Below are 22,100 nucleotides of genomic sequence, written 5' to 3'. Positions count from 1 at the left end.
AGACTCGATATCCAAAAACAAACAAACAAACAAACAAACAATGTTCTGTTGAATTTAGCTTGCTAGTATTTTGTTGAAGATTTTTGTATCTATGGCCATCAGGGATATTGGCCTACAACTTTTTCTCATTATGTTCTTATCTGGCTTTGATATGAGGGTAATGCTGTCCTAATAAAATAAGATTTACAGTGTTCCCTCCTCTTTAATTTTTTAAAAGAGTTTGACAAGGATTAGTATTAATTCTTTTTTAAATGCTTGTTAAAATTTTGCCAGAAGCTCTATGGTCCTGGACTTTTCTTTGTTGGAGGTTTTTGATTATTGAATCAATCTCCTTAGTTGTTATTGGTCTGTTTAGGTTTTCTATTTCTTCATGATACAGTCTTGGTGGATGGTATGTTTCTAGGAATCCATCTATTTCTTTTACGTTTTCCAGATTGTTGGCATACGATAGTTCATAATAGTCTCTTACGATCCTTTGTGTTTCTGTGGCATCAGTTGTAATGTCTCCTCTTTCATTTATATTTTATTTATTTGAGGCCTCTCAGAAAAAGAAGTCTCATAGTATCAATTTTTCTGAGTGATATTAATAATCCTTTTTTATTAAGAGATATATTTTATTTTCTATGAAGTAGCTTATAATATTCCTTACCTATTATTATAGATTAGACTGTTGGTCTTTTCTTAATGATTTGAAGGAATATTTTATAATTCCTATTAGAAAATCAGCCTATTTTTATGTTATGAGATGCAAATAATTTTTTACTGTACTGTCATTTCATCTTTGCTTATTATAGTGTTGACATGTAGAAATAGTTTTAATACAGTTAAATTTATCAAGGTTTTCTTTTAGGGATTCTAGATTTTATGTTATAGTTTAAAAGGCCTTTTCCATTAAGAAGTTATATTTAGGTTGGTGTAAAAGTTATTGCAGTTTTGCCATTAAAAGTTATCACTTTTTTTGCCATTAAAAGTAAACATTACTTTTTTTTTTTTTTTTTTTGAGACAGAGTCTTGCTCTGTCACCCAGGCTGGAGTGCAGTGGTTCCATTTCAGCTCACTGCAAGCTCTGCCTCCTGGGTTCACACCATTCTTCTGCCTCAGCCTCCCTAGTAGCTGGGCAAAAACCGCAATAATTTTTGCACCAACCTAATAAAATAGTTCTCCTATTTTTTCCAGTACTTTCATGGCTTCATTTTTTACATTTATTTACCTGATCCATTTGTTTATCTGGTGAGATATTTTCTGTGAACTACAACAACAGCTTGTCTAGGCTTCAAAAATTCTGTTGGCATTTTTAATGGAATTTTAATAACTTTATAGATTAATCTGGAGACATTTACAATTTTATAAGGTTGACTATTCCTGGGGTACCATTTTTATTTTGCTAATATTTATTTTGTGTTAGGCCCTATTTCAAGTGCTTTACATGTGTTAATTCATTAATCCTCATGACCATCCAATGAGATAAATTCTCCTGTTATCCCCATTTTGCAGATGAGGAAACTGAGGTACATCCTACCTTTTCTATAAGATCCAAGTTATTTCCTAAATCATCTTCTCAGATGTGACTAAGGCAGATGCAGCTTTCTCCTCTTAGAATGTACTATCAAAAATGGGATTGGGAGAGAAATTCCTAAGTAAACAGACAATTTCAATAAACTAAGTGGTAAGATGAGGAAATACGAGCACAGAGGAGGGAATGATAACTTGGGGGATGAGCAGCAGAATGGGTTTCTTGATAGAAATAATATCTAAGCTGAGACCTGAAGGATGAGGTTTCTTTAGTTTAATATTAAGGGAATTACCTTAAACAGAATTGTAAACTCCATAGAATGTGACTTCTGATTCCTTTTTTCCCTCCTTTCTCAAGGGAAGGGGAAAAAGCTAATAATTTTTGAGGACCTGGCTTTTGGCTTAACCTTTTATTTAATTTTCATAAGAACCTTGGAAATAGATGTTTTAATTACTGATTACAGTTAAAGGAACAGGCTCAGAGCAATTAAATAACTTGCCCAAGTTAACACAGTCGTTAAAAAGACCGGAGATTCAATCCCAGGTTAGTCGTTCAAGTCTGTTTACCACACCATGGGGCTTGCATAATTTTGTCTGAACAAGGCACTCAGAATGTTTGCTGAAGTGATTTTAGAAGGTATCAGATCTGCTAACCTTCTGATGTATATAATCTAAAACCCTACTGATTTAAAAATTTGTAGCAAAAAGTTGGGTGGCATGGGTCCACAGGTACAAAACCAGCAAACTTTCTCCAAGGTATCTCCACGTTCCATACCTTGGTAACCTCTAAAGTATCTGTTTTTCTGTTTGATCAGTAATACTTAAAAATAAGCACATGGTCTTTTCTCCTCTCTGAGCAAGAGAGTAGAGCACCAGGCCATGGCCGTGTCTATCTGATGTCCACTATCTACTGCCTTCCAGAAGATTCGTCTCTCTGAATTATTTTAAGTTGCAGAAGAACCAACCAGGTATACACGGACTGTTAAATACACTACCTCAATTTCCTTTCAATCCATTGCTTTTCATTTTATAGGTATAGTTGGAATCATAATAGGTGTGGGGATCTTGTATCACAGAAGACTTTGATATATTTAAAAATAAAAACTTCTCTGTGTGTGTACATGTATACACACACATACACACACACACACACACACATACACACACATGCTTCCTTCCTTGAAGTAAGAAGAAGAAAAGGAATCAGAACCCCCCTCCCCCACCACATATGCACAATATATATAGGGATGTGTGTGTTTATAGGAAAATTTTGCTACTGCAGAAATGAATAATAGGCTTTTATAAATAGAATATTTTTTACAGATTTATTTTAATATCCCCAAGCCCGCCCAGAACATAGTAGGTATCCCATAAGTAATTTTTGAATTAAACTGAGCTCACAGTATGTGTGAATTTCACATTTTATGTTTCATAGTTGTTACCTGGGCTCATAGTGATAGCACACACTATTGAGGAATATAGTTTTTGTTAATAAGCTAATAAATGATTATTAGGGGAAGAAAAGTCTGAGAAATGTAGGCTACACTGACATAGAAATCTGTGATTTAAAATCAGGGATATACTCTCAACATCAAACATTACTAGTCATAGGGATTTAGACAATACTGCAAGCTTTGTGAAGACACTGACATCTCTCTTCAGCTGTGTAACTGGTATTTAGCACAGTCCCTGACATAGTAGTGCTCAACAAGTGGATGAATGAAAATGGTATTTATTCTTATGTTTTGGTGGCTTAAACTTATATTCTTAAATAAATCAAACTAACAATTTTAGTTGTACTGTTTTTACTTAATGAGTCATGTTGTCTTTCATATTGATAAAAATAAGTTAATATTGAATAGTGCTACCTTTTGTAAAGTTTCCAATATTACAAATCTTTAAAACTCTTTATTTTTTGAAAATGTGTGCCTTATATTTGGATGTTTTATTTATATTTACATGATTACAGTCAATCAAAAACAGTAACTAGTATTTGCTAGAATTTTTTTTTTTTTTTTTTTTTTTGAGGTGGAGTCTCACTCTTGTCACCCAGGCTGGAGTGCAGTGACATGATCTAGGTTCACTGCAACCTCTGCCTCCCAGTTCAAGCAATTCTCCTGCCTCAGCCTTCTGAGTAGCTGGAATAACCAGGTGCTCACCACCAGGCCCGGCTAATTTTTGTGTTTTTAGTAGAAATAGGATTTCACCATGTTGGCCAGGCAGGTCTCAAACTCCTGACCTCAAGTGATCTGCCCACCTCGGCCTCCCAAATTGCTGGGATTACAGGTGTGAGCCACCGCGCCCTGCCGTTAGAACTCTTTAGACCAGTTTGGAAAGCAAATCTGTGTCCTGTGCCCAATGTGTCCAGCCAAATTTATATTCTGCTTTAAGCCTATTCTCCATCCCACCTTACTACTCCCACACCGGAGTGTTGTTCATTTCCTGTCTGAATACGCAATTTGATGGCTTTAAAACATCTTTTGTTTCAAGGTTTCACCATCCAAACATACTCGAGTTGACTGCATATTTTACAGAGACTGAGAAGTTCTGTCTGGTTTATCCATACATGAGAAATGGAACACTTTTTGACAGATTGCAGTGTGTAGTAAGTTCTTTCTATTATTCTGTCTGATCCTCTGACCCCCTGAAGTCCTGGGAGAGCTGCTGAAACCATCTGGGAGAGCTGGGAGGCAAGACGTGTTTGCATGAGGGGAAAGCGAAGGATGGGTTTCCCAAGGAAGCAGTACTTCTTGGATTAATTTCTTACTTTTAGGAGGCTGAGCAAATACCTGAGTTAATGTGTTTTGTGCAACATTTTGGCAACCATATTGGGTTCTTACTCATTATGTAGTAAGAACCCAGCAAATCTTTTGGCAACCATGTTATATTATATTTGATTCTGTACCTCCAGTGAGTTGCCATCAACTACTCTTATTCCTTAGATAATTTTAATTTGTATAACTTTATATAAAGTATCCTTCAATACAAAGGATTGCCATAACAGTGACACAGACTCTAAAGAGAAAGAGGCAGCCTGGACAACAACATAGCCAGATCTCGCCTCTACTAAAAAAATGAATAGGCTGGGCACGGTGGCTCATGCCTGTAATACCAGCACTTTGGGAGGGCAAGGTGGGTGGATCATGAGGTCAGGAATTCGGGACTAGCCTGACCAACATGGTGAAACCCCATCTCCACTAAAAATACAGAAATTAGCTGGGCGTGGTAGTGCGCACCTGTAATCCCAGCTACTCAGGAGGCTGAGGCAGGAGAATCACTTGAACCCAGGAGGCAGAGGTTGCAGCAAGCCGAGATTGTGCCATTGCACTCCAGCCTGGAGATTGTACCATAGCACTCCAGCCTGGGCGACAAAGCAAGACTCTGCCTCAAATAAGTAAGTAAATAAATTGCTGGCCATGGTGGCACATGCCTGTCCCATCTACTTGAGAGGCAGAGGCAGGACAATTGCTTGAGCCCAGGGACATGGAGACTGTAGTGAGCTATGATTGTGCCACTGTACTCCAGCCTGGGTGACATGGAGTGAGACCTTGTCTCAAAAAAAAAAAAGAAAGAAAAGAGAGAGAGAGAGACAGAGAGAGGGAGAGAGAGAGAAGGAGGTTGAATAAATGCCATGATCCCTCATTAGATGTTTTTGGAGGTTAAGTTTAAAAATTGATTCCAAATAGGTTAAGTTTCAGTGAGGATGAAAATAAAAGCAGATTGTCTCAATTACTCATACTATTATACCACAAGTAACTTAAAAATCTTATTTAATGAACTTTTAAGTAGTGTTACCTTACTAGCTATGTTTTGATTAAGCTAATATTAAGAAGTATGGAGTATTTTCACTGTCTATAAAGAGGCCTAGAACTGTCATCAGTAGCAGAAGGAAACCCATCTGGAATTAAAAATAAGTTCTGGAAAACCAAAACGTTGATTCACCCACCTCACCCCACCTTGCTATCTGCTTCTATTCTGGTGTATGTCTGCATAAGGAATACATAGGTAGTTTTTACTCAGAAAGTGCAACCAAACCAATTGCTGTTGTCGTTTTAGGGTGACACGGCCCCACTCCCTTGGCACGTTCGAATCAGTATATTAATAGGAATATCTAAAGCCATTCACTACCTGCACAACGTTCAACCATGCTCGGTCATCTGTGGCAGTATATCAAGGTAAATGATTCCAGAGCTTTTGGTTATTCCTGAAAGCTTCTTTTATCCTCACACGTGAGTCATACTTCACACTATTCTCTGCTGTAGTTCTCCTGGTATGTGTGTGTGTGTGTGTGTGAAGAACTGTCATCTAGGTATTTAAAAATCCTATATTTTTATTAATGCAAATGTGTCTACCAAATTTAAAAAGCTATATGTATGTTGCCAAAAAGAGGGTTTGCATTATCTTTGGGAATTATTAATGAACAATGTAGGATAGACAATTCTGTGTACAGATGGTCCCAATTTATGATGATTCAATGAAATGATTTTTTTGGACTTTACAATGGCACAAAAGTGATACGTGTTAAGTAGAAATCATACTTTGAGTATCCCCATACAGTCATTCTGTTTTTCAGTTTCAGTACAGTATTCAATTTATTCTATGAGGTAGTTAACACTTTATTATAAAAAGCCTTTGCACTAGATGATTTTGCCCAACTGTAGGCTAATATAATTGTTCTGAGCACATTTAACATAGACTAGGCTAAGCTAGGATGTTCGGTAGGTTAGGTGTATTAAATGCATTTTCGACTTACCATGAGTTTGTCAGGATGTAACCTCATAAGTTGAGAAGCATCTGTATTTTAGTAATTATTAATGGCACTTTGTGAAATGAACCTGTCTTTATCTACTTTTTTTAAAAACTGAAGCTTAAAGAAAAATTAAGCAACTTAAATGGGGATTCCTAGCAAGCTGGCAGTAGTAAATAGTGATACAAATTGTTTGTCCTTGAGTCTCCAGTGTCTTGCTCATCCTACTGAGCCTGCTGTCTCGTAACTTTATGTATTAACCTACGACAAGCTGAGCAGCAACCCCAGTGTTCATTTTTTGAGACATGAGAAAATTAGAAGCAACATCTCCCACATTTCTTCTTCTAGGCATAAAGAATCATTCGCACAGACTAGATACCCCCTGCCGGTGAATTTTTTTCTATTTGCCCTTTATCTTGAACCTGTCCAAAAGTACATGAATACACGTTTGCTGAATATCAAGGAAGACTGAATTTAAAAGACTGCTGCTGCTTCTGAACCATTTCCCAGTATCTTGAAAAAAAATTTGTAGGATGCTTTTGACTTGGGCAGAAGAGGAGCTGATTACTTACTTGTTTTTTGGATGAAATGAACTCCATAGGAAAAGACTTTAGGTTTTACTTAGTTCTAGAGGGGTGGGATGACCTACTGATAGATGTCTGTGCTTGTTGCAGTGTGGCAATCCAGCAAATGCTAGTGGCTTTGTAGAAACCGCATAAAATTAATGCACAATCAAGGGACCTGAATATAGAAGGACCGTGAGGGTCTTGAGTCAGTGGAGTTATCTATTGAATTGCTTTCAAAGGGCTGAGGTGGCCGCCCACAACCTAAAACAATCCCTTCTCCACTCAGCTTGCAACCAACACTGAGCACACTAAGTGCTCAAGTATATGTTTTACTGAGTAAATACATATCTGGAATGTTGCTAAACATATTCTTCCTTTGGTCTAAACTTTAAGTATTAGCTTATTTTAAATCCCCAAGAAGTAATAGATTAATTTTATTAAGTTTCCTTTTGTGTGGCTGAGTTCATCAAATCCTTTCCTGAATGCAGAGTTTGAAGGAGAAAGAAAAGAGAAGGTGTTGGGGTTTTGGCTCTTGATGGGAGACGGGGACAGAGTCACTAACTGAAGCAAAGGGAGCATCAGGGCAGGGAGGGAGGCAGAGGCAAGCTCTGCCCATGTCCGGTTATTTTTCACAGCTGAAATTGGGCAAGGTGATTTGGATGTGACAGCGTCTCTCTCCTGGTATTTGGTGAGAGCACAGGCTTTGGGCCCTCATTTCCACTTTCTCGCTGTTGGTCCGTGTCTTCAGGCAGGTTCCCAGGAAGTGGGCTCAGAAGCACAGATTTACCTGCAGGAGATTTTTAAGAGAGGGCTCTCAGGCACAGCAAATGAAGCGAGGAAAGGAAAAAGGCAGGATTGGGCAGCTGGAGAGGTTGAGTTGGGATATTGTTGTCCTAGAGGCCTCAGTCCATGCTATGGGGAAGCACTGAAGCTGGGATGGTCCTTCAAAGACATCCCAGAGGCAGGTAGGATACTCTGGACTTTGCAGCCCTGCATCTGACCAGCCCTCTTGTGGAGCAGTAATGTGGCTGCGTGAGGCAACTCGCTTCTACCAAGACAGTTCCCAGACTGTGGCTCAGCTGTGAGCCATCTTTAGCCAACTCTTCCTGCTGGGGAACCAGAGCCTCCCTGGGACCCAAGGAGGGAGCCAAGTGGGGTGGTAAAGGACGGGGTGGGAAAGGGTGGGGCTGGGGGTGCGTGGAGTCATGTTGGGAGATGGCAGCCACCATAGTTATAAAGGAAGATTTGACAGGACAGAGTTCTGAAAAATGTGACCCAAAGATTTTTGTTTTTCACGTACTTTGCTCCCCACCCTCCTCCCATCCTTTTCTCTTAGCTCATTGTCCCCATAATGTTTAAATCAGAGAGACTTTCCACTTAAAATGCGATTCTGAGCAAATTGCTTAATGTCTGCAAGCCTCAATCTTTCCCTCTGCAAAATGCTAGTAGTAGAATAATAGCTTCTATCTCCTAGGGTTAAATGACATAAGGTCCTTGGCACAGAGCATACACATCTTCAGTGGTAACTCCTGTCCTAACTGGTCTAGAAGTGGTGGGAGTGGCACAATGGCAGAGACCAAGTACTGTGGTGGCCAATCAGTCTTTTTACTTAACACTCTTCCCTCTATCGTCAGTTTATAGTGTTTGAAAAGTGGACCCACCGACTAAGCTCTAGTTTAAGAAAAATTACTTCTCTGTTAATATGTTTACTGACCAGGTGTGGTGGCTTACGCTCGTAGTCCCAGCACTTTGGGAGGCCAAAGTGGGTCAATTACGTGAGGCCAGGAGTTTGAGACCAGCCTGGCCAACGTGGTGAAACCCCATTCTCCACTTAAAAAAAAAGTGTTTATTAAATATCTTGAGAATCCCATTCATCTTATTTCACAAATGTTTATAGAACATCTGTTGTGTACAGATCATTGTGTTAGACCACAGTGGGAGAGACATTGCTGATGATAGTCTTGTCCTTGAAGGTTCAACCTGGTAATCAGAAAGATAACATAAACACAAAATGTGTAGTGCAACGGTAACTATGCCCGCTGAGTGGCTGGTCTGACAAGGCTTCCTCTCGTTAGAGAGTTCCAAGCCAGGTCTTGGAAAAAGTGGGATTGGTTGAAAGAAGGGGAGAGAATATTCCTGGTGGAGGCAATAATTTGTTCAAAGGAACAGAGTAAAGAATTGTCACGTATATGGTAAAAGCAAGAGAAATCAGTTGGTTGGAAAAGAAAGCACAAGGTTGGAGAATAAGGTAAAGTGAGACTAGAGAAGAATAAGGACTGTGGTGAGCAGGGGATGGAATGAGGCTTTAGATGCTGACTAGGCTGAGGAACTAGGTTTGACAAGCTGGGCTCTAGTGAGAGTCTGCAGCTCGTCTAGGATATAGGTGAAAACCAAAAGGTTCTCACAACTTAAAAGGAGCCCAGTTCTTCCAGGTCACTATCCCAGGAACTCGTCTGGATGTACAGAACTCTAAAAATCATTTAAGCAACACTGCTAGACAGAATGCCCAACAGGTAACAAAGATACAGAGTACCCAGAGAGATCTGATCAGAAACAAGAATATTATGGAAGAGACAGGGCTTGAAATGCATCTAGCAATGTATTTTATATTTTACTTGGTGGTGGGGCTGCTGACAATTGTTGCCTTTCTGAGTGTTCCAAAGAGTTCAAGGATTTCAATGTAACCCATTCATAAAATGTGCACACCCAGGCACGTGTCAGGGTATGGAGATCCATGGCTGTGGGCATTTGTTAGAGAACTGTGGTTTCACAAGGGCTCATCAGTGTATCCCTGCCTGTTCCAAAGCAAATCAGTCCCTTCCAGAGTCATTGAACTCTTGGCCCTTCTGCTGAGCCTGCCAGCAAAGATGTTAATTAGTGCCAACTGTAACAGTGGATTTTCCCCTAGTGTTTGGTGGTGTGCACACCTGTTCTCTAGAAGCTGGAATGAGACCAACTCAGTTCATTTGGGACACTGAACACCTGTCAGATGGTAATGACAGTCAGACCCCAGCAGCCTCGGCCAGATGTGATTGGCTGACCTAGATTACCCTCCTGAATCTCTTTTAAATGAATCCTCTGCTGTGCTCTAAACCTGGGCCTCTCTGAGTCTTGATCCCTCTGTGTGTAGGTCAGTGCTTTTAGGACTGAGCTGTCTGAAATCCCTGCCTCTTCTGCCTTTGTCGTATTAATTTTCTAAATCTGTGTAAGGGAGACAGCTTCTAGGAGGGATGCTGTTTTATTGTACAGCTCCAATGATTGGCTCAGAAAAGGACATCTCAAAATCTGTGTTAAACAGTGGCCTTTTCCCTGAGTAATTCGGGGCTCTGTTTTTATTGGAGGAGTGAACAATGGAAGATGCTGTTACCTTTATTTTCTTTTCTGTATTTGGGCTTCAGAGTGATGAGTCACAGAACACTTTATCCTAAATCTTTGATATTATTATGTTTTTAACAGTATGAAATAACATGGAACAATGTATATATGGTGCGATTAAGTGGAAAAGACCAAATTAAAGTAACATATAGTATATAATTATAACTTCGTATAACTACAAATTCATGCATTAAAAAAAATATTAAAAGTAAAACATACCAAAATATCAACAACACTTTATTTGGTTGGAGAAACTATAGCTTATTTTTCAATGGTTTATTTTTTTACTTCTTTATGTTCTTTAGATTGTATTTAAAGAAGTATGTTCTAGTCTAACAATAACATAAAATTTATTAGACAAAAATAACTTGGCGTCAGACCTTACTATCTCAAGCCAAATAATTGGAAAAAGTTCCAAAAGACAGTCTCAAGTTACTAAATGAAATCCTTAAGTTATCAGTTCAATCATTCTGTGTAATTAATTTTATCAGTAAAGAAGCTGGATAATCTGTCATTTTTATGGTTTTAAAATAGTTTTTAAAATGAAAGCTAGAAAGTCATTATTCAGCAGCCTGGTGCCCAAAGTGTGAATAACATCTTTTGTCTAAAGCAAAGTGAAATGGTACTCATGTCTTCAGCAGGGAGGAGGGAGGATGAAGATGTGGATGTGGGAAGATCACCAGAAATCTGTGTTCAGGCCAGGTGCGGTGGCTCACACCTATAATCCCAGCACTTTGGGAGACCGAGGTAGGCAGATCACTTGAGGTCAGGAGTTTGAGACCAGCCTGGCCAACATGCTGAAACTCCATCTCTACTAAAAATACACACACACACACACAAATAAATAAATAAAAATTAACCAGGCATGGTGGCGTGCGCTTGTAGTCCCAGCTACTCTGGAGGCTGAGGCAGGAGAATTGCTTGAACCCAGGAGGTGGAGGTTGCAGTGAGCTGAAATTGCATCACTGCACTACAGCCTGGGTGACAGAGCGAGACTCCGTCTAAAACAAACAAACAAACAAACAAAATAAAAACAAAAACAAAAAGAAGAAAAAGAAATCAGAGTTCAGACCCAGGGCTTGTCTGTCTTTCTGTGGCCAGAGAGCGGCCAAAAGTTTTCACACTTGCACATTCGGAGCCAACCAAGACAGTCTTAAGGTGACCTCTTGTTGCTGTCAATTCTTTGACATTACACCTGCCTATTTTTGTCCTGGGCTCTATACTCACGAGTCTAGGACTGTTACAGGAGAATGTGACCCTGTTATAGACTCAACATTATGCTTAAGTAAACAACATCAGGTGGTCTCCCTGTAAGTGTCAAATGATGTCGTTGGGGCTGTACAGTAGGAATTTTGGAGAAAGGAGGAGCACTGGAATTCAGAGCGGTCAAGTGAAAAGCGCATGGAGGAAGTGAATCTTATGGCTGTGGAGAGGATTCGGATAAAAATAAAGCAGGGGAGAGTGTTTTCAAGATGAGGGGAACAGAATGGAGAGAGGCCAAGACAGCAGAAAGCACAATTTGTCCTGACTGCATAGTAAGTACTAATACCTTACGGGTAGCGGATAGACTGCCATCAGATGAGGGAGCTCAATGAGACCAGAGACTTTTCACCTGACATCAGCACCTGTTGAATAACTTGTTAGCAATCCTCCCAGCAAGCCTGAGTTCAGGTGTTATAGTTATTATCTCCATTTGATAGAGGAGAAAGCTGAGGCTTACAGAGATTAGTGACTGGCCTCTGTCTCATGGCTGTGGAAGGAAAAAGGGAGGTTGCATTCCATGTTTGTGTGAGTCCAATCATCATACACTTTTTAAGAAATTAAAGGTCTGGGATTACTGGAAACATGCTGGTGTCATCGGCAGAGACAGGGCAATTGGGAAGGAGAGGAGAGCATAATTAGTGTGCAGAAATTTGGAAATGCTGACATTGGACTCCTGGGGAAATTGGCAGTAGCAACAGGCATTGAAGGGGACATCGGGCCTGGAAAGCAGTGAGAGTAGATAGCTTTCTAAGGAAGAAGCTGTCAAAGACACAGCTCAGAAACACCCACAGGAGAAGCAATGCCCATGTTTCCAAGGTGCTTTCAACAAGTCTGGGGTTTTATTTAGCTAAAAAATGTCTCAGTAATTTGAACTCTTCAAAGAGAATGTTATAAAAACAAAATCTGCTTCCAGGTGGTGGAATTTGAGAAGGAAAGGATTTAAAGAAAAGAATCTTGAAAAGTTGCAGCCTGTATTCTTGGCAAAGACCCTCACATTTTTATTGGAGAAACGAAGATGTTTTTGACTTACAGGATCACTTAAAAGCATCTGAAAGCAGTAAACTTCCTTGTTATTTCCCTCCTATCCCTTAGTGAGCTTAATTGTTTTCACATTTATGAACTATTTTAAATGGAAATGCATTTTGTCCTCAGCATTTTCCATCCCAGACATTTCATTCCTGCTAATGTTTCCAAAGCAAAGAGATAATATTGGTGAACATTTCTAATGTTTCCTATAAAATCATGTTCTTTAATCAGTATTGCCATTTGTCTCTTGCCAAGTGAAACAGTCTTTCATACAAGGGAAGTGGTCTAGGAAAGAAAGGAAGGAAGAAGCTATTTGCCTCTAAATGGACTTTTTTTTTTTTTAATGGAACTTGATCAGAGATGTAAGGTCAGAGTGAGTGAGTGCATGGATAATTTCCTTTCAGAAAGACTAGAAAAACTGAGTGGTTGGGAAGAGGGCATAGGGGGCCACAGGTTGGCCCTTCCCTGCGACCAGGACACCCTTTCCTGAAGACCCAGGCTCCTCCTGCCTTTATCCCCAGACGGGAAAGTTGGAGCCTAGCTCATTGTTTAACAGGCATGTCAAAGCCTACAGGGAATCCAAAGTCTCTTTCTTTGTTTGACTGATAGATTCTTTAATCAGTCTCCTCCCTCTCCCTCTTAACCCCCTCAAAAAGCCTATTTTTATCTTCAGAAAAATTTTAGATATATACAATTCTTTTTCCTCAGATTTTCCTATTTTCCCCTAGTGCCTCCCTTCTTCTAAAATATCCAAATTTGATTTTTTCTAAGGGATGGCAAAACAATTAAGTATGACATAAATTAAAATTTCCCCTATTAATTCTATTTGCCACCACTCTAAGCCCCAACATTCATTTACTTATACACATAGATACATACACGTATGCACAGTACTTGCCAGTTTTTTCTGTCTCTCCATTGTCTTAAAATGTCTGGAAATATGACTTTAGTTATGTTGGCCCAGAACTTCTCTGGAACTATTTGAAACTCAGCCAGTTTATTGACATTAACTAACTGAAGGGTCCTCAGATCTCCAGGGACATCCTACAACCCCCTGTATTTTTGTTCCTTGAGTTGCTGTCTTTGGACTTCTTCTAGAGACATGCAACCAAGCCTTTTGGGATTTTAAGGTAAGGTAATGGACGTAGGATGGACAATGGCCAGCCTATATGCTTTAAAGCATACTTTGAGCCTTCTGTGAGTGTCACTGTCCTTACGTTTTCTCATTTAACACTGTCCTTACGTTTTCTCATTTAATACCAACAAAGCAAAAACAAGCTTGAATACTGTGTCTCTCAGACCTGCCTAGGTTCAATGGGGATGAAAGAGAAAGCTCCGCAGTCCCACGGGAATAAAGGGTTTCAGTTTTGTAGCATTCCAGGCAAGATGCAGTGTACACTTAAGTTGGGGTGGGGTGCACAACTTTTTAGTAGCCTGCAGGTTCTAGGAGAAACTGAGTCTTGCCTCATCTAGTTAGGGGAGGCAGGGCATTTGGTGAGGGGTGTCTAGGTGTTGCAACAGCCATAATACAGATAGCACATGTGTGCTATTGCCTCAGGCTGTCCCAGAGGGGCCGTTGGGTCCTCTTTATATCTGGAGCCAATCTGTGGCTCCCTGCCCCCTCTTCCCTAGATCCTTCTTTGGAGTCCTGGTCTTTCCTGAGAGTTTCCAGGCATCCAGGAGCTGGACTGCTGGGCCCATACATATATATACACACACACACTATATACTCTGTATATGTATATATATTATATCGGTATATATATTATATATATGTGGGTGTGTGTATGTGTGTGTATATATATATATATCTTTAAAAACCAATCATGCTCTTTCATGCCAAATATGATATTTGCACTTGAATTCAAATCCTGCCTTATAATTTAGGTGGAGCATCTTGTCTTATGTTTAAGGTCCAAGGGATTGAACTTAATTAGGAGATAAACTAGTGAGCAAAGAAAGCAATTCTCATTACAAAGTAGCATTTGTTTGGGGAATTCAGGTCCCCCAAAACTTGTCCTAGAGACCTCTACTAATAGAGAAATTAAGTAACATCCTAGAGTCAGGTTACAAACTCATCATCTGTATAGGATTCTCCATACTTCCTCAGTGTACAACCAATGATCATTCTGCTAAAGGAATTATCTGGAGATGGGATGGCATCTCTGTTAAGGTAAATAGCCTTGTGATAAAGAGTAGAAAAAATAAGATTGTAGAAACATGAAATTGAGGATATGGACCATGGATATGGGTCAAAGGTATCTTTTATCTATCTCTTTCGTGGCCACAGTTGCTTGCAGGCTGCCCTTTTGCATGATATTGCCATGATTCTAGTTATTTTAGGTTCTTAATTTTGTTAGTTTATTTTCACCCACAGGATAAACTTATTCAGCTGATCTGCATGGAAGCCGAAGGCACTTTGTGTTTGAACATTCTATTTAAGGTTGAAGCAGGGGAAAAGAATTAAGGTAGAAATTGATTGTTGAAGGGCCTTTTGCAATTTCCGCTTTCCTAAAACAGAACATCCTTCTTCCTCAGCTACTGCTAACCTTTATTTAGAACAGAATAAATCACTGGACTAAAAATTTATGTTATACACTAAAGTCAGCTGGAAAACGACTTATCTTTTCACGGATTGTCATTATTCAAACTGTAAATTCAGTACACTAGAATAATTTCACATCTTGTTGATGGCCTTTCACTGACCCAAAGTCCTCTCTGGGTTTTATGATGTAAGCATTGTTTGTGGTTACTCAACTCCCTTCTGCCCAACTTTCACAGAAGCTGACTCACCATTTGCTGAAAGCATCCCACCAGCTTTGCTATTGGTCAAATAAGTGAATTAGATTGAAGGTTTTGTTGTTGTTATTGTGTCTTTTTTCTCCCTTTTTGTACTTAAAAAAAGATTCAGAGTTTTTTTTTTTTTTTTTTTTTTTTTTTTTGGTGTTTCAAAAATTCAGCTTTTGCATTCTCATGATTCTGGCATTGTCAATTGTAATTCTATGCCTTCTTTTAGAACTGTGGTAGAGGAAGATGTTTAGGTGTTTGACACTGCATATCTGCCATTCAGAACATTCCTGCCCTCCCCCTGTGCTGAAATGAAATGGAGCATGCAGAAGTGACTCCAAAGTTGAAGGGCAGAAGGAGGGGTCCTGGCAATGAAGGCTGAAGAACCTTTTATTCCCACCTTGCCTCCTGGCCCACCGGCAAACTCCTGCATTCAAATGTCCCCAGCACTCTGAAACCCTCAGGGCATCTCCAGGAGCCTCAGACTTGATCTGATCCGTTGAAGAGTCAACCTAGGGAAGAAGTGATTATGAACTGACAGTCTCCTTATCTAGAGCTGGACAGAAGTCAGATCTGATTGTAGTCTGTTCCTCATCTGAGGTATGTCAGGCTAGTCAACAGTTCTCCAAGTGAGAAAGTAAAAGAGTGGGTGAGGAGTGACAGATGGGGGTGTGTGACACTGTGACATTGATGAAATGACAACTGTGCTCATTGATATGAGCCTTGGGAACCAGGCCTCTCTGACTTTCCTTCCATAACTGCTGAGAGCACACAGCTGATAAGAGGCCCTAGAGCTCAGAAGGTGAGCACTTTGGATTTTACAATTCCCTTGCCACCCTTAGCAGAAGGAGGAGTGAAATAAAGTTTAAAATGTGTCTCTTTATCCTTAAAAGACCACGGAGTCTGGGCGCGGTGGCTCACGCCTGTAATCCCAGCACTTTGGGAGGCCGAGGCGGGTGGATCACCTGAAGTCAGAAATTCAAGACCAGCCTGGTCAACATGGTGAAATTCCGTCTCTACTAAATTACCCGGGTATAGTGGCAGGCGCCTCTAATCCCAGCTACTCGGGAGGCTGAGGCAGGAGAATCACTTGAACCTGGGAGGCAGAGATTGCAGTGAGCTGTGATCGCACCAATGCGCTCCAGCCTGGGGGACAAGAGCCAAACTTTGTCTCAAAAAAAAAAAAGACCACTGGAAGTCCCTTTGTTTTTTCTATTGTCAACTCAGCCCTAAACAAAGTCTGGACTAGAATCTTTGAGGCCTTAGCTTCATACATTGAACTGTTTCCCCCAAACTGTCTAAATAGAAGTAGGACTCTGAGTCCTCTGAACAGTAAGAACACCTGCAGTTCAGACCTATGGAACTGAGGTCTGCCCATTAACCTACCTATATAAGGATAGCAAAGACTTCTGGAGCTTTTGTAAGATTCAAAATTTGTTCAGAATTAAGAACTTCTTGATATCCCATGGCTGTTGCTATAGCACCTTTAGTAACAGCCTGTCGTACTACAAATATACCTCTGGGCATTTTGGATGGGCAGGTCTACTATTAGATGCTTTGGTTTCAGGGGATAAAGAGCAAGCTCTGAAGAGCCCTAAGTAAAGCCGGGAAGTGCATGACTTTCTGTTGGCTGCCCCACCTCCTTCTCAATATCCATCTGTTCTCTTAGAATTGATTGCTAATCTTCCTCCTAGCTGCCATTTTTTGAGCATTACCAAGTGCTGCGGAGGACGCTATGCATTTCGTTTTCCCCCTGCCAGAGTTCTGTTCTCCTCATTTCATATGAGAGGAGAGAGGGCACTGAGGCTTACATGGTGAAGGAAACTGTGGGTGGTCAAGGAGCCAGGGAAAGGCAGAACTCCTGGCTGTATGCAGTGGGAAATGGATCTGTCTCTTGGCTTTGCTTTCCCGTTCCTGCTTTGACAGCCCTTTGAAGGTAAAAGTAAGCCAATGCCTACCCTCAGCCAAAATGTCAGATGATTCTTAAGGTTTTAATGTGACAACTGCTTAACTTGACTATAAGCACTTTGCCTTTGTCTCTGTAAACATTTGTAGTTTAAATAAAACTCAAAGACCGTAAAACCACAGAGATGAAACCATGGGATAGGGCTGCCATGAGGGCAGGGACTACCAAAGAGTCCTCAAATCATTCCAAGTTAGTGGCTCTGTGCTCGTAAGCCAAGCATTTCACAGCACAGCTCTTGCACATAACAGACACATAACCAGCTGATTAAAACTCAGTTCACATTCTCTGTAAGTGTAAGAGAAGCACAAGGAAAGCTGTTTTGGTTAACTTCAGTTTCTCTGAGAAAGCATCAGCTTTATACAGCAACTTCACATATGTATCTTTAAGTTTGAAATGCCCACTGTTCCTCGGTCAGCTTTTTGTTCTAGGTTGCAGATAACACTTGGATTTACACATTAAGAAAAATGAAAGAATGTTCTCTAGTTCATGAAAATTTGTTTGGCTTTATTTTACAGTGTTGTGAATTAACCAGATGTGAAGAAGGTGAGTTTAGTATGTTTGTTTACACTGAAGTGCCCTTATGATATTTTGTCTTGTTTGTCCCTGATCGCAATTTTAGTGCAAACATCCTTTTGGATGATCAGTTTCAACCCAAACTAACTGATTTTGCCATGGCACACTTCCGGTCCCACGTAGAACATCAGAGTTGTACCATAAATATGACCAGCAGCAGCAGTAAACATCTGTGGTACATGCCAGAAGAGTACATCAGACAGGGGAAACTTTCCATTAAAACAGACGTCTACAGCTTTGGAATTGTGAGTACCAACTGCCAGTTAACAAAGGAGGAGAGTTTATTGCCAAGAATGTTCTAGATTCTAAGAATTTTTCAAAGAGTTTTAATGTTTGACTCATTGATTTTCTGTTAGCCCATCTTATATATTAATTTTTTGTAATCAAGCAATTAATAAAATATAAAGTTATTAATTAGAATGAACGGTATTCATAGTCATGGTTAATAGTTGCAACAAATTGTGTGTATATGTTTAAGATAGCTGACTTTCTATATATCCCTTGTAGGTCATAATGGAAGTTCTGACAGGATGTAGAGTAGTGTTAGATGATCCAAAACATATCCAGCTGGTAAGAATTGTTTTCATCCTGGCACCTATCTCTTGGTCATTTTCCAATCAAGTTCTCTGTGATAAAATTGTCTCCCTCTCTTCCAAGCGGGATCTCCTTATAGAATTGATGGAGAAGAGAGGCCTGGATTCATGTCTCTCATTTCTAGATAAGAAGGTGCCTCCCTGCCCTCGGAATTTCTCCATCAAGCTCTTCTGTTTGGCAGGCCAGTGTGCTGCAACGCGGGCAAAGTTAAGACCATCAATGGATGAAGTGAGTATATACATGGTTTTATTCAAAACTGAGTCCACAGAACCATGGAAAATCTAAACTAGATAAATTGTGTATCTAAGTGAATTATTTGTTAATGAGACAAATCGAGCCTCCAACAGAGAATTCCAGCATAGTAGTTAGTGTTTCCAGGTCAAAAAGCCACATCATTTGGTACTCTGGTAGAGGTCATTTCTAGGTGGAACCAAGACCCCACAAAAAATTTAATGTAAAGACATAAATGAGCAGTTTTCAGGGAATATTTTATTCAATTTTTTTTTTTTTTGAGACAGAGTCTCACTCTGTTGCCCAGGCTGGAGTGCAGTGGCACCGTCTCGGCCCACTGCAACCTCCACCTCCGTGATTCTACTGCCTCAGCCTCTCAACTAGCTGGGATTATAGGCACAAGCCACCACGCCTGGCTAATTTTTGTATTTTTAGTAGAGCCAGGGTTTCACATGTTGGCCAGGCTGGTCTCGAACTCCTGATCTCAAGTGATCCACCCTCCTCGGCCTCCTAAAGTGTTTAATCTTCATTAAGAGATCTGGCTCATTATAAATGCAGCATATATTTTCCTTATCCATTTTTAAAAAGTTATTAATCTATCCATAGGCTTAATCACCCATTCACTTATTTATTTGCACAAATAAACAAATAATTGTTTATTTGTTTCACCAACATGGGGAAACCACCATCTCTACTAAAAACACAAAAATTAGCTGGGCATGGTGGCACGTGCCTGTAATACCAGCTACTTGGGAGGCTAAGGCAGGAGGATTGCCTGAACCTGGGAGGTCGGGGTTGCAGTGAGCCGAGATTATGCCACTGCACTGCAGCCTGGGCAACAGAGTGAGACTCCGTCTCAAACAAAACAAAACAAAACAAAAACCCAACAACAACAACAAAACAAACTGGCATTTAAGAATTACAGGTTTATTTCCTCATTCCCTTCCAATCCTCCACATATTATGGTTGAAGTAAAAAATGTAGAGACTTGCCCAAGTTCACAAATCTAGTTGGTGGCAAATCTGAGGCTTAAGTCAGGTCTCTTGGTATTTACTTTATTGTGGTTTCTTTTATACCTTGTTTTAAGTCACTTAATTTACTCCACAAAATAAAGGGGTTTAGCTAATTTTTAAGATCCCTTCTAATTCAAAACTCTATAGTTGAACTAATTTCATGAAAATGAAACAATATTCTTTATAGGTAGAGAGATAAAGGGTAAAAGGAAAGATTATTCAAACTTAGTTTAATGTCTATTTGCTTCTTTGTTAATTAGGTTCTAAATACTCTTGAAAGTACTCAAGCCAGCTTGTATTTTGCTGAAGATCCTCCCACGTCACTAAAGTCCTTCAGGTGTCCTTCTCCTCTATTCCTGGAGAATGTACCAAGTATTCCAGTGGAAGATGATGAAAGCCAGAATAACCATTTACTGCCTTCTGATGAAGGCTTGAGGATAGACAGAATGACTCAGAAAACTCCTTTTGAATGCAGCCAGTCTGAGGTTATGTTTCTGAGCTTGGACAAAAAGCCAGAGAGCAAGAGAAATGAGGAAGCTTGCAACATGCCCAGTTCTTCTCGTGAAGAAAGTTGGTTCCCAAAGTATATAGTTCCATCCCAGGACTTAAGGCCTTTTAAGGTAAATATGGATCCTTCTTCAGAAGCTCCAGGCCATTCTTGCAGGAGCAGACCAGTGGAGGGCAGCTGTTCCTCCAAATTTTCCTGGGACGAATATGAACAACACAAAAAAGAATAAATTCCTCCAGAAGATAAAGAAAAGAGCAAGTATTGCCTAGGCACCTGAGTATAGGTATGACCTTGGGAAGACATTGGCTCCATAAGCAATGCCAAGATAATGATCAATAGTGAGTTTGGGTGATGCAGATAAACAATCTGGACAATTCCATTCCTTTTTTCCCAAACCCTCAGAGTGACTTAAAAAATCGTTTTATCAGGATAATTGTCTCATGACCAAATCCACGCTCAATTAGAGCCATTCAAGATTCCTTAAGATCATGGGTTCTGACTTCAGACAAACAAAACAATCAAAACTTACCAAAAAGGGACTGGATTCTAATGTCTTCTCTATTATCCTCAGTGTGAGTCCCCAGAGCCTCCATCTGCCGAGAACATTCAGTTGGATTCCATCGTTTGGTTTAGCTTGCTTGCAAGGGTTGTAGGAAATGTCTGATTTGTAAATGTTAATAGATACCTTTGGAAAGAATCACCTGGTTATTCTGATTGACCCCTCTTGTTTTGCGGTTAATCCCTGACTAGCCTGCTTGTCTGAAAATGAGCCAGGTTCACCCTTGGCTATGGCATGCTCTGTGTTGAAAGGGGATTTCTTCCCAAGATCTATCCTAAACTCTTAGGACAATTTATCCTGTATTGACTAATATTACAGCTTTTTAAAAACATACTTAGTGACCTATTGTATCCTAAGGAGACTATATGAAATGTCCATCAGGTAATTTTTATTCCTGAGAAAATGGCTGATCAAGGGCCTAGGTCAGCTTTTGGTTTAATCTACACCTTCCAACTCTGGGCCTTCACTCCTGCTGTTTCTTGGATCTCCCTCTTTTGAAATCCTACCAATCATCAGAGCTCTACAAAACTGCCATCCTCCTGAAAGCTTCCCTAATCTCTACAACCAGAAGTACTCCCTTTATCAGTATTGCCATAGCAATTTCTTTGTATTTCTATTTTATACTTATCACTTTTTGAATTATATCAAAGCTGCTTGTCTCATCTCTTTTACTAGGTTGTAAACTCCCTATATTAGTTTTCTATTGTTTTTGTAACACATTACCACAAATTTAGTGATCTAAAGTAACACAAATTAATTATTTTGCAGTTCTGGAGGTCAGAATTCCTTAGCATTCCTTCTGGAGGCTGTCGGAGAGAACTCACTGCCTTTCCTTTTCCAGCTTCTAGAGGCCACCTGCCTTCTTTGGCTCATGGTCTCTTCCTCCATCTTCAAAGCCAGCAATGTAACATTTCAGATCTCCCTCTCTCTCTGTCTCACTGCATCTTCACTAACCTCTTCCTCTCATTCTGGCCCTTCTGCCTGTCTTTTGTAAAGACCTTTGTGATTTCACTGGGCCCACTCATAAGCCAGGAAAATCTCTGTGTCTCAGATCCTTAATTTAATTACACCTGCAAAGTCCGTTTTCTCATGTAAAGTAACATATTCACAGGTTCTGGAATTGGGACATGGACAGCTTTGGGGGACCATTACTCTGCCTGTCATACTCCCTGAGTATGTAAGGGCCATCTCTTCAGAACCTAACGTGTCATCCTACACAGAGCAGGTGTTTCCTTATAAATTAAGTTGAATTAAATTACCCCGATGAACCCACATAGTCGATAATTCAGCTATAAGAAACATTGCTGAGTAAATAATGACTCTTTATGATGATGGGTAGACACACTGAAGAAAACCATTTTCAGAGGATTTACTGAATCT

At 40.0% G+C, this 22,100-nt stretch overlaps 1 protein-coding gene across 2 annotated transcripts in view; it reads left to right on the top strand.

Moving 5' to 3' along the window:
• LOC105473432 (interleukin 1 receptor associated kinase 3) overlaps nt 1-21,816 on the top strand; it is a 53,664-nt gene extending 31,848 nt beyond the window's left edge. For both annotated transcript variants that reach the window (XM_011727259.3, XM_011727257.3), the window contains 6 exons: nt 4,003-4,117; nt 5,569-5,687; nt 17,862-18,060; nt 18,323-18,385; nt 18,473-18,637; nt 19,914-21,816. In XM_011727259.3, coding sequence (XP_011725561.2) covers nt 4,003-4,117; nt 5,569-5,687; nt 17,862-18,060; nt 18,323-18,385; nt 18,473-18,637; nt 19,914-20,390 — 1,138 coding nt within the window. In that variant the 3' untranslated portion in view covers nt 20,391-21,816. The remainder of the gene's footprint in view (nt 1-4,002; nt 4,118-5,568; nt 5,688-17,861; nt 18,061-18,322; nt 18,386-18,472; nt 18,638-19,913) is intronic.
• The last annotated feature ends 284 nt before the right edge of the window (nt 21,817-22,100 follow it).

Source organism: Macaca nemestrina, chromosome 10 (genome assembly GCF_043159975.1).
Source record: "Macaca nemestrina isolate mMacNem1 chromosome 10, mMacNem.hap1, whole genome shotgun sequence".
Taxonomy (NCBI): Eukaryota; Metazoa; Chordata; class Mammalia; order Primates; family Cercopithecidae; genus Macaca; species Macaca nemestrina.
The sequence above is the reverse complement of the archived record's forward strand: the minus strand, read 5'-3'. Positions and strand labels throughout refer to the sequence as shown.